Source organism: Benincasa hispida, chromosome 9, assembly GCF_009727055.1.
Source record: "Benincasa hispida cultivar B227 chromosome 9, ASM972705v1, whole genome shotgun sequence".
Lineage (NCBI taxonomy): Eukaryota > Viridiplantae > Streptophyta > Magnoliopsida > Cucurbitales > Cucurbitaceae > Benincasa > Benincasa hispida.
Window position 1 is genome coordinate 23,699,530 of NC_052357.1, and position 21,696 is coordinate 23,721,225.

The 21,696-nt window shown below is 30.1% G+C and overlaps 2 protein-coding genes across 23 annotated transcripts; one reads left to right on the plus strand and one right to left on the minus strand.

Moving 5' to 3' along the window:
* Positions 1-2,584: 2,584 nt before the first annotated feature.
* On the minus strand, positions 2,585-4,175 carry LOC120086859 (adenylate isopentenyltransferase 3, chloroplastic). The gene is made up of 2 exons (XM_039043676.1): positions 4,025-4,175; positions 2,585-3,924 (listed from the first exon to the last, which is right to left on the minus strand). Exon 2 carries the CDS (start codon positions 3,914-3,916, stop codon positions 2,924-2,926), a length of 993 nt encoding a protein of 330 aa, XP_038899604.1. The 5' UTR covers positions 3,917-3,924; positions 4,025-4,175; the 3' UTR covers positions 2,585-2,923.
* Positions 4,176-15,870: 11,695 nt separating this feature from the next.
* Positions 15,871-20,610, plus strand: LOC120086040 (cyanate hydratase-like). 22 transcript variants are annotated; one of them, XR_005484123.1, is made up of 7 exons: positions 15,881-16,240; positions 16,525-16,610; positions 17,682-17,756; positions 17,933-18,559; positions 19,399-19,455; positions 19,839-19,985; positions 20,294-20,610. XR_005484123.1 is itself a non-coding variant. In XM_039042456.1 (6 exons), the coding sequence occupies exons 1-5, from the start codon at positions 16,088-16,090 to the stop codon at positions 18,556-18,558; spliced, it is 312 nt and encodes a 103-aa protein (XP_038898384.1). In that variant the 5' UTR covers positions 15,871-16,087; the 3' UTR covers position 18,559; positions 19,399-19,832. The 22 variants fall into 22 exon arrangements, 2 of the variants coding, with proteins under 2 accessions (XP_038898384.1, XP_038898385.1); XR_005484122.1 differs by having other exon boundaries at positions 15,882-16,240; positions 16,553-16,610; XR_005484130.1 differs by having other exon boundaries at positions 15,882-16,105; positions 16,553-16,610.
* The last annotated feature ends 1,086 nt before the right edge of the window (positions 20,611-21,696 follow it).

Genomic DNA, 21,696 nt, shown 5'->3' on the forward strand with positions numbered 1-21,696 from the left:
ATAGCCTTAGAAAAAAAAAATGGATCTAAAAGCATGAAAAGAGATGGGAAGAGTTGTGTAACTTGCGCTTCAACATGCTAGGCTTGACATTGAAATTTGAGAGTAAAAAATAGGGTAGCATGGTACGTGGCACTACAAGAAATTACAACCACGATGCTACGAAAGCTCTAGAGGCCAAATAGTAGAACGTCATGGTACTACTTACTAGTGTCTTAGCGCCACCATTGAATAATTTTTCTATTTAACCTCATTTTACCTTCAAATAAATGGGGATAAATGGGAGCCAAGTTCTGGTGGAAAGAAATGGCAGAATACTTTCAAATGGGTAGATGATTATTAACGACGTTGGAGGGTGATCTCGCGTTGAGGACGCAAATCAAGAGCCCAACTCGTTTCTTCTTTTCTTTATCTTCTATTTCTCTGTATTTTGGATATGTTATGGACTGTCAATATCTATTCATACCATGAGTTGATGAGTTCGTAATTCTTAAGGTTTAGTTATAGTTTTTAGATTATACAAACTGATTTAATTGTTTCTTGGATTGATCTATGCATTTTCATTCTAGCATGTCTGTGTATAATGTTATCGAACTTTTGGTCATTGTTTGATTGATTTATATCTAATGTCTTGCTTGAGAGAGATAATGTTAGATTAGATCATTGTGCTAGATTGTTGTTCAACTATGCATAAGAATAAGCAATATAGATTGATAATGAAGAGAGACTTACTGATGCATCTAATTAATTGATTACATGATAATGAATTAATGATTAGATGTTAAAAAGGGGTTGAGGTTAAAAGAGAATACTTGAATGTTAGAATTTTAGGTCTATGGTTAGTATTAAACTAATCTTAGAGAAACAATTGATTCAGTCAATACATTAACGATTTCATCACCCTAGAATGTGTTTCTAACTTGTTTTCGCCCCATTTGCTATCATTTATTAACTTTCTTAGGTTTAGATTAGATTAAGTCTTATCACAAGTTAGCCTCTAAATAAAATTGAAATGATTCTCTTAATAACTAAAAGAATTATTAACTTGATTCATAAAGAATGATATTTGGTTAAGGCCATTTAATTATACTATAATTATTTTGTGCATAATGCAATTATTATTAACAAACTTGTAATGTTTGGAAAAGTATTTTTTTATAATATACTTAAGTTCGGTCAAACCAAACATTGAAGAGGTTTTCAGATTGACATCCTTGTCGAATGTCGAAAAATGATTATGACATAAACACCAATTACAAAATGCAGTAACATATGGGTTTGCTCATTGGTTGATGGTTAAATTTTGTTCTCATATTTAGGCGACCAATTTTGTTGGATGATTATTATAGCTTGTCAATGAAGACGAAAGTTTCGATATTGTTTTTTTAGTTTTAAAATGTTGTTTACTTTACATGCACGTGCGCAAACATGCAGACACGCACAAATGCACAAAACATACGCACGTATATGTGAAAGTTTGAGTGTTTTCTTTTAGTTTTAAAATGTTGTTTACTATTACATACACACACACCCTACACACACAATCTTTCAATAAAGAAACCAGACCTAACAATCTATCTTTTTATATATTATTCTCTCATATCACTAATAAAATTAACTTTTCTTATTTACTTGTTAATTTACCTTTCCTATTTTGTTTGAGCATGTATATTATTTTCTATTCAAATCACCATATACATTTAAATTTTTATTGTGAAGGTGAGGATTAGGAAACAATAATATGCAATCAATGATTTGATATTATAATCTTAATATGCATCATACCCCTATTAGACTGGAAAGAAATCATTTCAAGGTAAATCAAACAATTAAACTTAATCATTATTTTTCTCTTATTCATTGACAATGATTAATTCTTCATATGGGTAGGAAGTAAAAGAGTTCAAAAATTGAGTAGATCTTAAGACGTGTCTCATCACTTAGTAAACAAAAAAGTGTGATTAGGATAAATTATTATATGCCAATCAAACAAGATTTTCTTTTAATGAAGACAAGATTCTTGGGAATATCATTTGATTAATAGATTAGATGTGAAGGAGGCTTCTTTCCACTCTTCTTTTTTAATATAATCGATAGAAATAGTTTCTATGTTGTTATTGCAACAACGATGAAAAAAAAATATGGAAAGATAGTAGTGATTAAAAAAATGAAATGATGTAAAAATATATAAACAAGAATATATTGTTCTAACGTTCATTGACGTGATAATTATTTTTTTAAAAAAAATATTAAAAATTAACTTTTTAGTGTGCGTAGAAGAGAAGCATGAGACTTAGGTGCAGCTTAATCTGCATCTTAGTATTGCTAGAAAAAAATTTATAGATCTTGGAAACCTTTTAAAAAATTAATTAAAAAAGTATTAAGCTTCAAATACAAAAAATAGATCACACATTCTATTTTTATTATTGACATTTTTATACATAAAAGAAATCAATTTCTACCGTATGTCTATTGTGACATTAAACAATTTTGAGATGAAGTTGAGAGAAAATCATGATATTAACACTAACAAGAACAAAATTTCATTATATATGAAATCATGGAAGAAAAAGAAATAAATAAATACACACATCATGTAGAACCATATCTAAATGGTTACAGCCATTACTTATAATCACACCCTTCACCTAATTATTTGATTTTACTAAATGAATTGAAGATCCCCAAAGACCTCAATTTTACATCATTAAACAGATTGGAAATGGCACTTTTCATAAATTGTATTGTTTGTAGTTTTAATTTTGTAAAGTGTCTATTTATATATTCCCTCCTGTAATTTTCTTTTTCACTCAAAATTATGCTTGCTTGAATTTTTTACCCTCCAATATTTGATCACATATCTCAAATGTAGGCAATGTTTTCTTCCATGCACACCATTTTTTTTGGGGGTGGGGGGCTTCCTTGTTCATGGAGTTGCAGCTGCCATGGCTGCACTTCTCTTCCGCGACACACCGATGAGGGATGCTAAATTCGTCGGGAATTTTGTGGCGACGACGTTTGGGTGAAGAAACTGGTCAATTAACGTCGTGCTCGGTACGGTGACAAGCTTGTTCCATGCTTCCTCTGCTTCTTTCCCTTGCTTTGTAAAGGCCTCTGTTGCATCCAATCTATGTATGTTCCATCCTTTGATGTTTCTCAGCCGTTGGATCTTTCCCAATTGCCTCAATGCTAGCTTACATGTATGCTCCTTCACTTTTGATATGGATTCCTTCAAAAGTTTGTCTTGAGCTTCCTCATCTAACAATGGTTTGTATCGAAAATACGAGTCAAATTCGGGAACTCCAATTGCCCTTTTGATCCCTCGAGAATAATCTCGGGTGGGATCGAAGAATTTTTCGGCCTCGTCAACCATTCCATTCGCTACCATCTTGTCTACTCGTTCAGACACAAACGATTGCAATACTTGCATTGATACATCTACCCAAAGGAAACAACATTCATATTTTGATCGAAATTTCGAGTCAATTAAGGCTTCAATATAAGAATTCGAGCCACCGGCGATGATCGGTAGCCTGTCGTGGCTAGTAATGGCATCCAAGGAAAGCATGGCCATATCGGAGAAGTTGGTTGCTGAGAAATCGGAGAAGGGATTGATAATTCCGAGCAAGTGATGAGGCACACCACGTTGTTCTTGCTTTGTGATTTTGTTTGTTACTATGTCGAGGCCGCGGTAGACTTGCATTTTGTCGGAGTTTATGACTTCCGATGGGAATCGGGTGGCAATATCGACCGACAGCCGAGATTTTCCTGTTCCGGTGGCGCCGATTACTATCACCACCTTCTCTTTTTGCGGCTTCCTAAGGTTGAAGAAAGGGTTGGTGTTTAGTCTTCCTGGGGGAAGATTTATCAATGGTTGTTGAGTGATCTGTTTGCTCATGAACATGGTGGACACATCCATGCTTAAATCTAATAATTTGATCATGAAAGTAAACCAATATTAGCCAATCATATAAAAGAAAATTTAAAGAATATGAAAAAGAGAGAAAAAGAGAAAAAGAAGCCCCACCTTTTGAGATAATTTAGAAAATGAATTAACTTTGAATTCTTGAGTTCTCTTTTGGTGATGAAATGTGTGAAAGAAGAAAAAAAAAAGTATGTTTTCTTGGAACAAAAGTGTTGTGTTACGAAGGAAAATTTAATCAAGTTTTGTAAATGAATACAATTGCAATGTCTTATGGATCAATGGGGGGTTATGGCTTTTATAGGCTTCATTTTGAAATTTTGGTCAAGATCTCTCTCTCTCTCTTTCTCTCTCTCTCTTTATGATATTCCTTTGGCTACTTTCATATCTTTTACAACAGTTTAATTAATTTTAATATTCTTTTAATAATTATTTAACTTGGTACCACACCAAAATTTTCATGTTCAGATCTCTGTAATGTCATTTCATCTCCGACCAATATTTATTTTCTCTTGTTTGGTCTTCAATAAATTTTCAAATCCATAAATGAAGAATATATTGAATTACTGATATAATGAAATTTACGTTTACCAATTCCGGACGAAAATTGGTGTAATCGAAATAAAATTTCATTGATAGATAATTATAATTATGCCAAAATCGCAAATGTAATTAGATTGTTTTCATCACATTTACTTAGAGTTATGAATTTTGTCACATTTACTACGGTAATAGTAGATGTGTCAAAATTTATTACTTTTTCTTTTTAACAATGATAATAATGATAATCGTAACAATAAAGATAACGATACAACAACTCATCGATCAGTTTACATTTTTATTATAGATTTGAACGTGAACAACAGATATTAGTACAAGTACAGAACACAAATAAACAATACAAAAAATAATAAAATAGTGCCAACTTTTTACATTATCATTAATTTTATTTCATTTTGGGATAAACATGACCTAAGCTCTTGGGCTACAAGTGATTGAAAAAATGAAAAATGGTCATGGGCTTGATATTATAAAATAATGGGAAAATAGAGAATGGGTTGAAAATAAAGGTTATTGGTGTGATTGATTTGATATTGCTATGGGGTAGAGTACTGGCAAATTGCACAAGAATATATGACTTTTTGGCCTTCACTAACTTGAGAATATTGAGTTTTTAAAAGAGCAATAAGATATCATTCAAAAAGAAACACCATTTTGAAGTGCTTTACACTTTCCATCTTTGATGTGATTTCCAAACTAATACCAGCATTTTTCTCTCTAGATTACTTATAATAACCAAAAATAATTTAATTTCTTTGGCTTCCCAAAACACTTCCAACCTATTTCGAAAGATTGTAAGTTTATCCGTCATAATTGTAAAGTGAAAGCCCTTGAAACAAAGACATTTGTTGAAGGCTTAAAAGAGTTGGAGCACAAATGGTACGGTTAGAATCATTTGATGGATGTTGAATCTAATTCTTTGGAGTTTGTTAGGCTATTGAACTATGTGGACTCTGTTTTGTCCAAATTTGATTTATTGTGAAAGAAATTCTTAACCTCACTTCTCGTATGTATGTATGTATATATATATATATATTAAATCTCTAAAGAGGAAAACAAAATAGCCCATAAATTAGCTTCCTCTTTTAGTTTGTCTTATATATGGAATGATGTCTTTCAAGATTTTATCTTCTTTATTCTTGAACGGAAATGGTTTGGGTGTTAGTTTGTATTGATTTGCCAATTTCGATTAATGAAGTTCTGTTTTTAAAAAACCCATAAATAACTTTGCTTGTTATATACTTTATTTTTTATATTTTTTTTATTAAATCACAAGTTTAGTTCCAAATTTTAAACTTATATCTAATAAGTTTCTAATTTTGAAAAAAAAAAGTCGACCTTTCAATTTTATTTTAATGAGTCTATAAATTTTAAAAATGTCAAATAAGTCGCGCATTTAATATTGATACAAAGTTGAAAGCTTGTGCACCTATTAAAAATTTTAAAGTCAAGGGACTAAACTAACTTCAAGAATTTCAGGATCAAATTTATGATTCAAACTTTTATTCTACTTAGAATTTTCTCTTCTGTCATCTACTGAGATTTTTCATGTATACTAACTACAACAGCTATAACACACTAAAAAGTACAAAAAGTTATATTTGATTTCGATACGTTTAGGATCGAACGATCATAAGCAAAAGTCACTTCATTCTTTTAGAGAAGTGTGGATGTAACACTATGATTTGAAACGTACATCAAAATCAAAATCGGATAATTTTAACCATATAATCGTGATAATAGAGAAAAATCTTAGTCCTCTGAACGTACAATACTTTGTGCTTGAATATTTTTAGATGAAGTATAAGGTTGTTATGTGTGTGTGACAGTTTTTTCAATTTAGTTCAATGTGTGTTTTAAGAGATTCTTTAAGTTCATAAATGGCCAATTGTCATTGTAATAAGTGGGATGTAGACAATCTCAAATGGAACCTTTTTTTTTTTCTTAAGAGGAAAACACCATTTGATTCCCTTCTCCAAGTTGTTATTTTGACAGAACCCATGATATGTCTAGTCTTAGATATGGTTCTATTTATAACAAAGTTTAAAGTTATATTGAAAAAGCATAGTATTAAATTTTTTTCTTTTTAAGTAATAAAATCACTAAAGGCATATGCAATTCTTTAAGTTGAAATTAGTTTCTTGATGTTTTGAACCTGTATCAAAGCGATGCACATGTGTAGAAATTGGCTTGTCACTATCATCAAGATGGTGCACGTGTGCAGGAATTGGTTTGTCACTTGATAGTGTGGGAGAATCGAACATATGACCTTACGATCAATCATACAAATTTTATGTGAGTTGAATTATGCTCTTATTGACATAATATTTATATTTTTATTTTACTTATTTATGAATTCTCTATATAATCATTAATCTTCTTTGAAAATCGAGTCGAGTAAATTAAATGTGGTTTTCAATTTAACATAAGTGTAAGAGGTTAAAACATATATATATTATTGAGCGGGAAGTTACAAAAGGAAATCTCAAAATTGGGTTTGATTTGATGTAATTTAAAGTTCATTTATAAATGGAGCAAGTAAACCCAAAATAATAAATAGGATTGGGAGATAACTATTTGGCCTATTAAATGATTGAGAAAAATGGGGAAAAGTTTCACTTTCCAAATATTTTTTCCACTAAATTCAATTTGATTAACTAAAAGTATGCAACCACACGTTTTAGTTTAATAATGTAACTAATTCCTTTAAGCTATTGCTAATAATAATAATAATAATAATAATAATTCCTTCAACTAATTATTGAATAAACAAATACAATTATAATATAATTAAGAAAATTTTTTATATATAGAAAAAATGTCAAACTATTTATAAATATACAAAAAAAAAAAAAAAAAAAAAAAAAAAAAAAAAAAAAAAAAAAAACACCAATTGACATTGATAGACTTCTATCCGTGTCTTCTATCTACGTCTATTAATAATAGACTTCTATAAGTTTCTATCCTTGATAAACACTGATAGACTTCTATCAACCTTTATAAAGGAGATTAAAGTTTTGCTATTTTGTATAAATAGTTTCCTTATTTTTTTATTTTTGAAAATCTCATTATAATGTATGAATTTGAATCCAATAGGTCAAAAGTTCATTTCCCTTATAATAAAACGTTTTTTTGTTCAAGGGAAAAAGACCCTTTTTATTAATTTTTTGTGATTGCAAACCCCTTTTTTCTTTTTTTTTTTTTTCTTTGTTTTGTGGCTGAAAAATTAGGCATAAAATTACAACACAAAATGCTATAGAATAGAGGGTTCCATATCTCTAGATAAGCAATTAAAGTGGGGAAGATTGAGATCAAGATCTTAAATTTATCCTCTTTTTTTATTTCAAAGTGAGAATGTTTATAGTGGATTTCCAATATAATCTATCATAATAACTCATACCTACTTTCCTTAGGATTATCATTGCCTTTTCAATCAAAATCTAGCTAGCTTATGGGCATCTAAATCACTTAGAAAAAAAAATCATATGCCAAATGATTGCAAAACCAATTATTTAAATGTGTGGAGCCTTAATCTCAATGATTAAGAAAAGAAGATGAGGTAATCTTTTCATTGTGAATAATTTAAACCTTAATTGCATTGGCTTTCCAAATCAATCATTATCCAAAGAAAGTGTTAAAAATGATAGCTTATGATCGATCACAAAATAAATGGGAACATACTGACCAAAACATGGCTACAAAGAGACTTTGCAAAGCCCACAAAGTAAAGAGGAGTGGACATGGATATCCTTTTTTTAGTATATGGGGAGGGAAATTCAATCGGATCTAACTTCGAGATTGATTATACAGTTTTTATATCACTTGAATTAAGCTCATTTTGACTAAGAATTTTAGCCTTTCTTTTAGAATAGGATCAAATGTCAATCTTTCTTTTATTTTAGAAATCATTTTTATATAGTAATGATGAATGAAATAATAATTGGTTAAAGTATCATGTATTATAGTCCCTATATTTTAAAGTTTATTTAATTTTACCCTTTATACTTTTAAATAATGTCCAATTGTTCTCTATACTTTCAAGAAGTCTTGAGTTTAGTCCTTATTACTTGTTTATTGTTAGTTTTTTCAAAAACTTTTTGTTACTTATTAGCATTTTCACTATAAACTTTGAAAACATATTCACATATCATATTTTTTTTACATAAAAATTATTGTTATTATTTACTTAATTTTCATAGGAATTAATTGTGAGATTTATTAAAAGTATAGAGATAAAAATTGGAAGTATAAGAACTAAAATTGAACAAACCTCAAAATATAGGGACCAAAATTATATTTTAATCATGATAGTTTTATGGGGGAAAACACTTTTGTAATCTTAATACTTTGATTTCCTTAAAATTAATATTTAATATTGCATTTGAGTAGATGGTGAAATTCATGTGTTGTCTATTTGTTATATTTTCAATGTTGTTCGGAAAATGTATGACCAACTTTGAAAAAGTTATTTGAGGTGGTTTAAACAACTGATTGACAATTTTATATTATTCGATGGATGGATGTGACATAATTTAAATTTTATGTTTTTAATTTGCATCCCTAGACTATTTAGGAGCATTAAGATCTCAAACTTCCTGTTATTAGGAAGAATAATTTTCCTAACAATGGGGTGTCTTAGTGAGTAGAGATAAAGGTTATTTTTGTGCAATTACTCATTCTTGTGGTTGCATTATTAGATGTTTCTCGTTGAGTTTAGGCATCTATGATGAGTTTGAGCATTTTCTTAACCTACTTGATTTTATGGCTAGATTTGGGGTAAGCTTTGAGCATTATATGATTTAATTTTGATAGTTTATATATAAATTTGTGGTTGAAAAAATAAAACTATAGATGTGATCATATAAAGATCTAAAATAATTAAAATATATGTCCTTTAGCTTTTTCTTTTGTTAGAAAGATACAACTAGATTTCAAGAGATTAGAATCCTAGCTAAATGTGAACTTCAATATTCAATTGGCATTTCTCATAATAGCTATAAACTAATATAGATTATATCTAGGATAGGCTTTCACATCTAAAAAAAGTAAAGTATATTATTGACAAGATACTAAAAAATTTGATATTCAATGTACCTACTAGTAGCTAGTAGCAAGTAGCCCATTTTAAAACACTTTAACTAATAAATTTGGCAAAAAAAAAAAAAAAAAAAAATCAACAAACTCTAGGTATGTTTTTGTTTTGCAAAAAATATTACTAAATTCCTAGAAGCTAAAAAAAATCTAATAACTTTTTTAAAGTCAAAACGAGTTTATTCAATAATAATTGACATATGATTTTTAAAATATTAAAAGTTCAAATCTACCTACTTTTTTGTTTAAATTTTTCAATTTTTTTTTTTTTTTTTTCAAATAGTATAGCATCATACTGCATCTTAATTTATTGAATATGGGTGTTATTTTGGTACATTTTTAGTTTATTTTGTTTGATAATAAATAATTTTATATTATAAAATCTAGAATGCAATGATTACCATTACAATGATGTGAGGAAAGCACAAATATGTACACACGTGTATATCGAAATAAAGTCTTCCAAACTTTAAATGAGGAAAATTACTTTTCTAAAAGCAAGAAAATTACTTTTCTAACCAATTAATAGAATTTTCTTTTATCTAATTAGTGTGTTCATATATATATATACATACATTAGTTGATAAAGTTAAAGAGAAACCTCCTTAATTAATTGACTTGTCACATTATATATTTATACACACACAATTCTCAAATTCCATAGTATAATTATTGATGCGATCATGTGTGTGAAAGTAAAAATAAACTTTTAGAAAAGTAGATTATTTTCTTTTTTTCTTTGAGGAAAGTACCATGGGACGAGACAAAATGTTGAAGGAGAAATTTGAATCTAACGTAAATTGTCATGTTCTTTTTCTAAATTAATGATGAAATTGTAAATGGTTGAATTTGAGAATATTTACAAATTGACATATATCACAAATTAAAATTGAAGATATATTATTGGCAAAACTCGATATATCACACATGTCTTCGTTAAAATCATTTGAGCTTGGCTTGATTAAATTGGGTTATATGAAATTTTGGGCTAACAAGACAAATAATAGATTTTAAATTTCTATCTGGAAAAATAGCAAACCAGTTTTCCTTCCGTAAAAATGGCAAAACAAATTAAAAATAAAAAATAAATGAATTTATAAAAGTCTAAACTACCTCAACCATACAAATGAGATTACAATTGACTTATTAAGAACTATTTGTAATTACACTGTAATTAAAACAAACATCTAAAGACTATCGGTTGGCCAAGCTCTGAACACTACACTGCGTCGATCTCTTCTCCAACCAAGTTATCGTCATTTTCTTCTCCGAAATCGGCTCCTCCACCAACAGTGGCGATACTTCCTAATTCAATTTTGTCTCCATCCCTTGCTTTTTCAGTCGTGGCTCCCTCTCCTTCCATCAAAACTTCATCATCAGCTTTGACTTCGGCTCTTTCTCCACCAGCTTCATTTATTACTCCTTTGAAGCTACTAATGATCACTCCAGTTTCATCTTCTTCTATCTCAACTCCTTCGACGCAGATTCCATCGCCGACGTCAATATCTGACAATGGTGTTTTCTTGAATAGAATCATTGTCTATGAATTTATCATCGCAGCAATAATTTTCTCCACTCTACTACTTTAAACATGATTGGTCTGTCTTCATTCTTCACTCTAAATTTTTCAAACTAGTTAAAAAAAAAATCTGATATTTGATTGTATAATTTTTTTAACTAATATAAAAAAATCAAAATGAAACATTAAATAAGTTTGAAAATAGTTTAAAAAAATAAAAACAAATAAATAAAATGATATTTGAAAAACAAATTGGTTTAATTTTGATATTGGAAAAAAATAACAATATGATTTTATAATTTAAAATAGGGGAGATATCTTAGGAGAAAATAAAGATGTGTGATAAAAGACGTGCAAAGGAAAAAAATTAGTTACACTGTAATTTGGATGGGAGTTTGTAGTCATAAAAGATCTTTTGAAAGTTTTTAGCCATACTTCCGATTGAGATATTTACCTAACCTACAAATACACTATAATTAGTCTCCAAACTATGCCAAACAAATATATTGCATTTGAAAATCAATTAACCAAACCATCTAAATCGCTTTTGAACTTACCCAAAATTCTGTAACAATACTTGTTCTTGTTATAGACCCAAAATATCAGATTTGAGGGCTAGACTGATAAAAACTTTATCTAAATAATTTCATTCATGAAGAAATAGACTGATTTAGATTAGAATATGAAAATTCCAATTAAAAATTTTCAATTGAAATTATTAACCAATTATGATGTGGTGTTGATGTCAATTGAAGGAGATCTCATGAACAAAAGAGAAACAAACAATTTCGACGATGTTACATCATTCCTTGATCGAATTGGGTTTAAGACCCTCAAGGTAAACTGGTTAATACCAGCACTGTCCATATATTTGGTCTACCTTTTCACAATAGCTCGATAGGAATCATTTTGGAAAAAAGAGACTTTGAGATTTGAACTCTTGATCGATGATCGATTAAGTCGAGTCTTTCATCTATACACCAGTGGATTTGATCGATTAAGTCAAGCCTTCAAAGTAGACTTATGTGATTGAGAACAAAAATAAAATCAGTAAGAAAAGATGAAAAAAATTAGATAAAATAAATTTTGAAAATGAAGATAAGATTAAATATGATATTTGAAAAAAAAAATACATTCGATTTTTAAAATTCGAAAAGTGTAGGGAGATAATTTAGGATAAAATCAGAATTCATGCTAGAAAATCTGCATGAATTAGTTGTAGTCTAACTTAAAATCAAGATGAGGACATTTTAGGGTTAAAGAAAAGTAGGAACACGTGTGAGAGTGTATTTGCTATAAATTTGATGAAATTTATGTTTTGCTATTCTTTCCAATGGAATCTTTAAAACAAAAAATAATATGATTCAATTTTTTTTAAAAAAAAAACTAATTAATAAAAATGAGATGATTTATGATATTTCATGTTTAAAACAAATTTATAATAAAGGTAATCACAAAAACAATTTAAAAAAACACTAATATAAATATAAAAAGTTACTTAGAAAAATTGATATAATATAAGATTTGAAAGTCCAAAATAAGTAATCATAGAAATAATTTAAAAAACAAATGATTTAGTTAAATTAAGAGAGAGTATAATATAAATATAAAAAGCTATTTAGGAAATGATTTAGAAAAATTCAAAACAATTTTTTTATGATAGAAGATTGTTGAGATACATATTTCAATTATTTTTAAATTAAATCACAAAATTTATGTCAGATTTTTCGCTTGGAGAGAGACACTTAATTCTTAGTGAAAATCTCAAAGGAAATCAATAAGTTCCGCATTATAAATTTGATAAATTAATTATAGTGTAATTAATAAAGATACAGAATTAATTACAATGTTGTTAAAAAGGCTGGTGAGAATATTTTAGGATTAGCAGAAAACCGACCAACTTGTGTGTCACGCAATTTGCTATATTTCAAAAGAATTTCGTGGTTTGCTATTCTCCAAATGATAGTGTTGAATATTTATGAAATTTTAGCCTAAATGAAGTCCAAAAGAAAGCTCATCCATTGACATATTGACTCGACAAGTCCAAATAGGTTAAGCCCAAAATGAGTAAAGTTCAAGTCTGAAGGGTCAAACTCATGCCAACAAAGCTTAAGCCCGATCCATAGAACTCTATAAATAGATGACTCATCTTCTATTTCAAGATTGAGAGAGAGCTCAGAATAACAAACAAAAAACTCTCCTACTCTTGAGAATCAAGCACTCTTTGAAGACCAAAAGTTCTTCAAAGAGCATGTTATGAAACCCTACAAGATAAATCAACATTGAGATGAAACTTTTCTGAAAATTGTTACTTAAAATTATTTACTCCTTTAGTTGGCTAAATTTGATAAAATAATAAATAGGTCCTTTCATCGTATTAAGTGTATTTTTACAATTTTGGATTGTTTTCATGAGCTTTTCCTATGGATTTTGACTGTTTCCAAGAATTTGGTGGGCGATGCACCTGCATCAAAATATTAACTTTCCAAAATTGTGATCAATCTTTCGTGGTTGCTATTTTCACAATCCACAATTATTCAATGCTAAAAATGTCTAATAAATGCTAAGAGCACCATTTTCAGTCTCCCTTCAACCACTTTAAGGACTATATAAAGGAGTGGAAGCCTCCCTCTTCATTCATCACGAAACTCAGCAATCCTAAGGAGAAATCTCACCATTCCATCTAAAATCTCTTCAAGAACGAGAATTCCTCTAAAAAAGCCTTAGATTTAGGTTATCCCTACCCATGAGAACGTATATAGAGAGAGGATTAATCCTTAAAAAAGGTGAATCCATCCTAGGAAGTCTTAGAGAGTGAGATTACTTCAAATGAACCATTTTCTATATATTTTAGTATTACTTTATTTTTACTTTTGCACTTTTTCATTTCTTATTTTCTTTACTATTTGAAGGTTGATACTTTTGAACCAATGGAATTTATTAATTGTTTCTCAGTAATGAGCTATATTCAGTCATGTGGATACCCTAACATCTTATGACTTGAGCAAACGTCCACTCGTTCAGTTACTTTGATTCTTACATCTCCTTTATTAAGTCTGATGTCAATGTACTAAGTTAAATTGACTACTTAATTTAACATACCAGTGGAATCTTAATATTGAAAATATTAAAATAAAAACTAATTTCATGAAGGAATACGGGACTACGAGCTTAGAGATAGGATTGGCATGTATGCTTATAGATAAGGTACACCATAGGATAAAGAAATTTCATAAAAAAGAATCTAAGATTCAGCTATAGCCGAGATATAGGTCTAGCTACTTAGGTTCCTAAAAAACTTGATACAAGATTGAATAAGAGAAGTTTTCTATTCCATGTTGAGTTACTGTATTGGAGTATTGTAAGTATTGTATCTAATTTTATTAAGCACAATACAAACAATTGGTTATTAAGCACAATACAAACAATTAAACCAATGGTAATCAGTTAAATGAATGATGATTGGTTCGAGTGTCAAATAAAAACAGTAAACAATAATTGATAAACATGGATTACAGCTAGTTCTTTCAACTGAAAGAGTATTACACTATGCGGCCATTCGCGATCATGGATAAAATACTGATGATCGTAGATGTTTAAAAAAAAACCATATTAAATCAATAAATTCATAAAAAGTATTTTAATTAATGGAGTACGAATTTCAGAATGTTTTTAATAAGTTATTCTTACTTTGATGTTCACGTTATGATATTATGATAGTTTTTTTTTTCATATTTCGTTTCATTTCGTTTATTTATTTTTGCAAGATAATAGAGATAATCATTCAATTCATATCCAATTCACATAGATACATGAAGAAAATTTTGATACCATAAACCTAACTATTGTGTCCATACACAAACAATATTTATTAATAGTAATTGATAAATTAAAGTTAAAGTGGAGAAAGCTCCTTTAATCTATATGCAAACTTTAATTTAGGGGTGTTTAGTTCACTAACTCAGTTAGTTGAGTTGGTAAAAATTATCAATTCAATATTTGGTCAACGAATTTTAAATGTTGGTGGACTTAGAGTGGATTTTAAGCTCTGTTTGGTAACCATTTCGTCTTTTATTTTTGTTTTTGAAAATTAAATCTATTTCTTCTCCATTTCTTACAATGATTTGCATATTCATCAAGTACAATGGTTGAATTCTTAGCCAAATTCCAAAAACAAAAGTAAGTTTTTAAAAACTACTTTTTTAATTTTCAAAATTTGGCTTCATCTTTAAACTATTGGCAAAAAGTAGATAACTAAGGAAGAAATTTGGAGATGGAAGTAATGTCTATAGGCTTAATTTTCAAAACCAAAAATCAAAAACTAAATGGTTATCAAACGGGGCCTTACTAACTCATCCCAACTCACTTCTACTCCCTCCAACTCTCTCTCTAACTCACCTCAACTCTCCCTCTCTCCAATGTTTTCAATGGTTCCACCCATCGGCCACCATCGGTGACTACTGTTACCACACTTTGATGTCCGCCTTTGCACGACCAACTCTGACGATCAACTCTAGGCTCTAGCAACCACCCCCAAGACAACTTCGGTGACCAACCCTACCTTCGCACAAAATAACTTCAACAACCACCTTCGTGTTGCTAACTTCGATGACCAACTCCAGACTCTAGTAACTACCACAACAAGAATTTTGGGCTTTAATGTTGGTTGGAAAAAGTGAAACTGGATGTATAATGTCGGTTTTAAACCGATATTGTAGGTATACCTTTAATGTCAGTTTAAAACCGACATTAAAGGTTCGCTTTTTTTAAAAAAAAAAAAAACAAAAAAAAACGACTCTCTATCTCTGACGACCTCTCATCCTCTCTATCTTTGTCGTCGACTCCTTCCAACGCCACTCTCAAAATCAATTTGTCCAGGTCGATCCGTCGTCGTAAACTCCTTCCAACGCGAAACCCCTAGGTTTCCATCGTCGACTCTCTATCTCTAGCGTCCTCTCGTCCTCTCTATCTCTGTCAATGTCGACTCTCTATCTCTGATGATCTTCTATCCCCAGGTCTTCTCTTTCAAGCCACCATCGATTTGTCAAGTTCGGCAACTTGTGAACCCCATCTAGTTTGAGATTCTCAAAACCCCGTTCCACGCTTATTATTTTACATTTATTTCCCCCAACTTTTGAAATGGCATTCTGGTATGATTTGTTTTGAGATTCTCAAAACCCACTACGATTTGAGTATTTTACTAGCTTCATAGATTGTTCCTTCCCCTGCCCTTTTGTTTTCTCCGATTGATTGGCTCGTTCGTTATCCATTTTTTAGTATGGGATTGGAATTTCTCTGTCTGTGAAATCTGACCTTAAACTTGATGACCTTAAACTTGGAACTCGTTTGATGATCTTATTTTGTTTTCTTGCTTTCATCTTGTATAATCTATTAGAGTATTGATATATTATCCAATTTTCCTTTAATTATTAAGCTTTTGGGTGGTGATTTTAACGAAGCAGTTATGCATTTTGGCAAGAGTATCAAGGAAATTATTAATGAGGAGTTCAGCGATGGAATGTAAGTTGATTTGTTTGAATTGTTTTTTCTTTTCAACCTGAAATCCATATTAGTTGGTTCTTATTTGTATAGAACTTTAACATTTGCAGTAATTCTAAAATCTCAAGTTTGGTAATAATTTTGTTCTAATAAGGCCGTTTATGGATACATAATATTCTACTGTCTAAAACCACATTTCAACAAAAAGGAATCACACTTTGATTTCTAGTTCTAAACATCTTATTAAAAAAAATAAAAATAGTAGTTATAACTAGACTTTCAAAAACAAGCTTGCCTTAAAAAGAAAAAGAACTAAAAATAAAATGGCTTCTTTGATTCCTTCAACGTGATCAAAGAAATCTTTTGGTACTCAATTTTTCAATTTTTAGCTTGGACATAACAATGAATAAACAAAAGACATAAATTACAAAACAAATTTTTTCCTCCTTCCAAGAATTTTCCATCCGAAATATTAGTTTAGATTCAATTACATGACTAACATTAATAATTCAAGGATTTAAGATAAGACCCTTCAATTCATACAGGAGCAGAAACGTTCTGATATAATTAGTTTGAATCAGTTCCAGGTGGTATTTGGTAGCACAACAAACAAAATTAAGAAATGTAGAGGTCCAGTGAATGTTAGTATATGAAAGTATTGAAAGTTATTTGAAAATTGAAAGTTACTAAACGATGATTTTATAGCTATGTGTTACTCATATTAGTCATCTGCTCAGACTCTGAGGTCTTCAACTGTTCTTTCACTTTGATCATGGAAATTTCGTGTGGTTGATCAGATTCATATTAAACTTTTTTCTCAATTTCTCGCATAAGAAATTACCAGTCAAGATTTTCTTGTAATTCCTTTGTGACCATATTCAATGATAAGATTCTTCGATTCATTATATGTTTATAAGCCCAAACACTCTATATCATTATAAACACCCCTTTGTTCTTCTATTCCATAAACCTCAACACTCTTTGCAACCAAAACCAGTGAGCTTTAATTTTTTTTCCTAGTAGTAGAGATTATGTTGAAGAAGCTAATGTAGAATCATTTCAAGGCCTGATTTATTTTTATTAGTATGTCAGCCATAGACTTTTACTGCTCAGTTGACAAGGTCAAGGGTGTTGATGGGAAGGATCGTGTTGTGATAACGTTTGATGGTACATATTTTCCCTACACTGAGTAGATTAGTTTTCCTTTTAACATCCATGTTGATCACCCTCAATTTTTCATGAAAGGAGTATAAATCAAAATGGCATCAAATACCTGGTTGTGTTAATTTCTCATGGCTTCTCATTCTAAATTTACCTATCTTTTTGTTGATATGAATATGTAGAAGATAGAGCACATGGCTTCCAGACGACCGTCGCAGGAAAGTTGAACGAGATTCTAAAACCTGCAACACAGTTGCTGTAGGAATCTGCTCTTTTCCCCTTTGCAGTATAATTGCTTTACATCTTTCATCTAAAAATCTTGTATGATTAAATGTGAAGCTGCTTATTTTTGTGTATGAAAGCATTGTATCCACATTCTTTTGGCTTCCAAGTATTTGTATATGATCGTGTTGTAGCCAAGTTTGTCCTAGATAATTTTCAGGGTTGCTTGTGCTTAGTGAATTACATGTCTTCTAGTATTTTTATTTACGTTGTCAACTCTAAATTAATTGTCTATCAGGTCATGGACATGAAATTTTCTCTTGTTACCAAGTCAATGAAGTGTCTTTTAATTGTTTAAAAACATTGTTGTCTACTTCGCTAGTTTTTGCCTACAAATTGTGGTAGCATTGTTGAAGTTTTTAAAGGAAAAAAGAATCAAATTTTCATATTCTTCAGTGAAAATAATTTGAAATTTGTCAGATGGGTTTTTAACATTGTTTGTGTTCTGTGGTGGTGGTTGGATGTTTGGACGAGAAGAATGGTCTACCAGCAACAATATCTACATGGCGCTAAAGGAAGAGAATAAGGTTAATGTCTTTGTTTTATAAGATCGCTTAATGTTTCTTGATGGCATTCTAATTCTTTCTTTAGAGTTTACTTTTGTTGTTGAGAGAAAACACGAAAGGAAGAACTGCTTAGAAGTTTTAGTTTCTTTTTCAATTAGATAGACAACTTTGTATTTTCATTTCAATCTTTCTTCCATGTGTAGAGGTTTTTTTCTCATTAGGCATCGATTCTTGTTGCTCGCAAGTACTGCTCGACCTATGATAGTTAGTGTTTGGAATGAAAGTTTTACCCTACAACCCAGATGTTAAAGTGTCACGTAGACACTTGGATATATGGTTTGTCAGTGTGACAAGTTTATAGTTTTGTGTTAACTTTGTGATTATGAAAGTTAATTTTTTTTATCAATTTAAGAATTAAACATGACATGTTTTAAGCCTCAGTCACTTTGGTAATGTAAATAGGTCAAAGAGCATTATTTAATTTGAAAGGTTGGATAAAAGACAAGGTATGAGTTCCTACCCCATGTTTATACAATGTAACATTTGTAGTTGTGCTACTTTAAATGATGAGGTAGTTAAGATAAATACGATATGTTACTTATTTGTAAGTTTTGTGGCTATATTATTTATTTTGGCTTCTTTCTTTGACACTTGGATGTATAGTTTGTGGGTGTGACATGTTTATAGTTTCGTGGTGACTTTGTGATTCTGAAAGCTTGTTTGCTTGTTTTTGCTTGTTTGATCCATTGGTCAATCTTATTTAATTCTAATATAAACTTTGGAATTCTTTTTTGTTGTGCATTGGATTTTGACCATTATAACTTTGTACTGATTGTGTGTGTATTTTGCATATTTGGTAGGAAAAAATTGATGAAATGCAACATGATATTATTAAGATTGGAAACTTACATAAGAAGGTAAGACAACTATCATCAGGATCCGGAGATCAAATCTTATTATCATGGAATGGGTTATTGAAGATGAATTCCCTAAGTCCAATTTTCTAATCCTTTGAGTCAAGACACTTAGTATTGAATTTTGTTTTGCTAGATGTGCTTTTGGTTGTGTTCGGGTTTATGAGTAGTGATGTGGTCTGCCCTAGACTTGTTTCACTTTTCATATCTAATATTTGTTTCTATATTTTCATATGAGGATGTACTTAAGTCTTTTTTTTCCAGCAAGGGTTTGGTCATTTGCCTAATTGTGAGGGTTCAATTATGCTCGTTGTTTAATGCTCCTTGTTCTGCAGTTTGTTTGAATCTAATTATTGTTGTTTGACCTTTATCATCATTCTTGGCAGGTTTATTAGTTTCTTAGTTAATGTGGAGAACTAGTTTTCAAAACAAAATGATGTTTAGACTTCAGAATGGTCCAACAACTCCTTTGTAAATGTGGAGACCCAGTCTACAAAACAAGATGTCGTCCATAAGTTGCAAAGATTTTTTAGGTAGCCTACTCTTACGAGTTTGTCAGCCTTCTTCATTTCTTGTTTTTAAGAAATCTCACACAAATATAGAGCAAAAGCTAATGAATGGGAGGATTGCAGGCTTCCCCAAGCATTTAATATGTTTGTGAAGATGTGCAGGTTTCCCCAAGCAAAAGCTAATCTCTACAGCCTAGTAAACTATATATTAAGTTTGTGAAGATGTGCAACATTGAAGAACAAATGACATATTTTCCTGATGTGCAACATTCTTTAATATGTTTTTATAAATTCTTATTATATGTTGTTTGCTCATTTTTCTCTGCTTGCAGGAAGTCATGCTTTCAATTTGGATAATTCTGTAGTGGATGGTGGAGAGAACATAATGAAGGAGCAATTGAAAGACTATTTGGAAAACACTGGGGGGTGGGGAGAGAGAGATATTTACAAGTTTAAGTTTGTATTTTATAGTTTAAAAGTAAGTTCTCACTCTTGTTTAGATCAGAATTTTAATTTTGCTATGTAATGCTTATGAGTTTTGGTAATTTGTTGATTACCTTGGTTTTAGAGTTAAATTATCATCTCCAATTCCTCTTTTGTAACTTATTATTATGGATTTGTAAAAGCAATTAAGAATTTATTTTGTGCATGTACAGGTTGATTACCTTGGTTTTAGGGACATGTCGTTTTTAACTTTGTGACCGACATTACAAATGGATTGGACAATAATTATATCGAATACAGGGACAATAATTTTGGACAATAATTGAAAAAAATGGACATGGTATTTACAAAAAAGGGACAATAATTGAAAAAAATGGACAATAATTATGGGCTTTAATGTTGGTTTAAAACCGACATTAAAGATAGTGTTATTAAAGCCCTTTAATGTCAGTTGACTTTAATGTCGGTTTTAAACCGACATTGTACACCCTCTTCAATGTCGGTTGAACACTATCTTTAATGTTGGTTGTCAACCAATATTAAAACCCTTTAATGTTGGTTTTAAACGACATTAAAGCCCAAAATTCTTGTAGTGTACCTTATATGATAACTCCGACAACCATCTTCGCACAAGCAACTCCGATAACATACTTCGATGACCACCTTTGTACGGCCAACTCCAATGACCAACTCCAAGCTCTAGCGACCAACTCTAAGAACAAACTCCAGGCTCTAGCAACCACCTTCGATGACACTCCGACGAAGACCACCTTCGATGATCAACTCCAATGACAACCATCTTTGACAACCAACACTAACATTCACTTCAGGTGACCAAATTCGACGAAGATTACCTCTTAGTTGTAGAGCCCAAATTAATTGCACAATTTCTCTAATAATTTGTTTGAGGTTCATTAGTTTGAAGCTTGGAGTCAACTTTTTATAGTCCAAACTTTCTTTAACCGTTGGATAACAATTTGTGATGTATTGTATGTTATTCATTGTTATGCATTTTTTTTACATGTACATAGACATTTTTATGGACATTATTATTTCATTTGTAAGTGAAAAATTAGACTTAGCCATAAAAACTAACCATACAAAATGTTTGCATAAAAAAACATTTACAAAAAAATGAAAGTTTGCACAAAAAAAACCATTTTTGTATTAGTTTAAAATGTAAAGAATCAAATATTAGCACAAAAAAGGGAAAAAATTCATTAACTATAAAAATAGAAATTCATATTTCACAAATGAGCAAAAAAAAAAAAAAAAAAAAATGAACTAACAT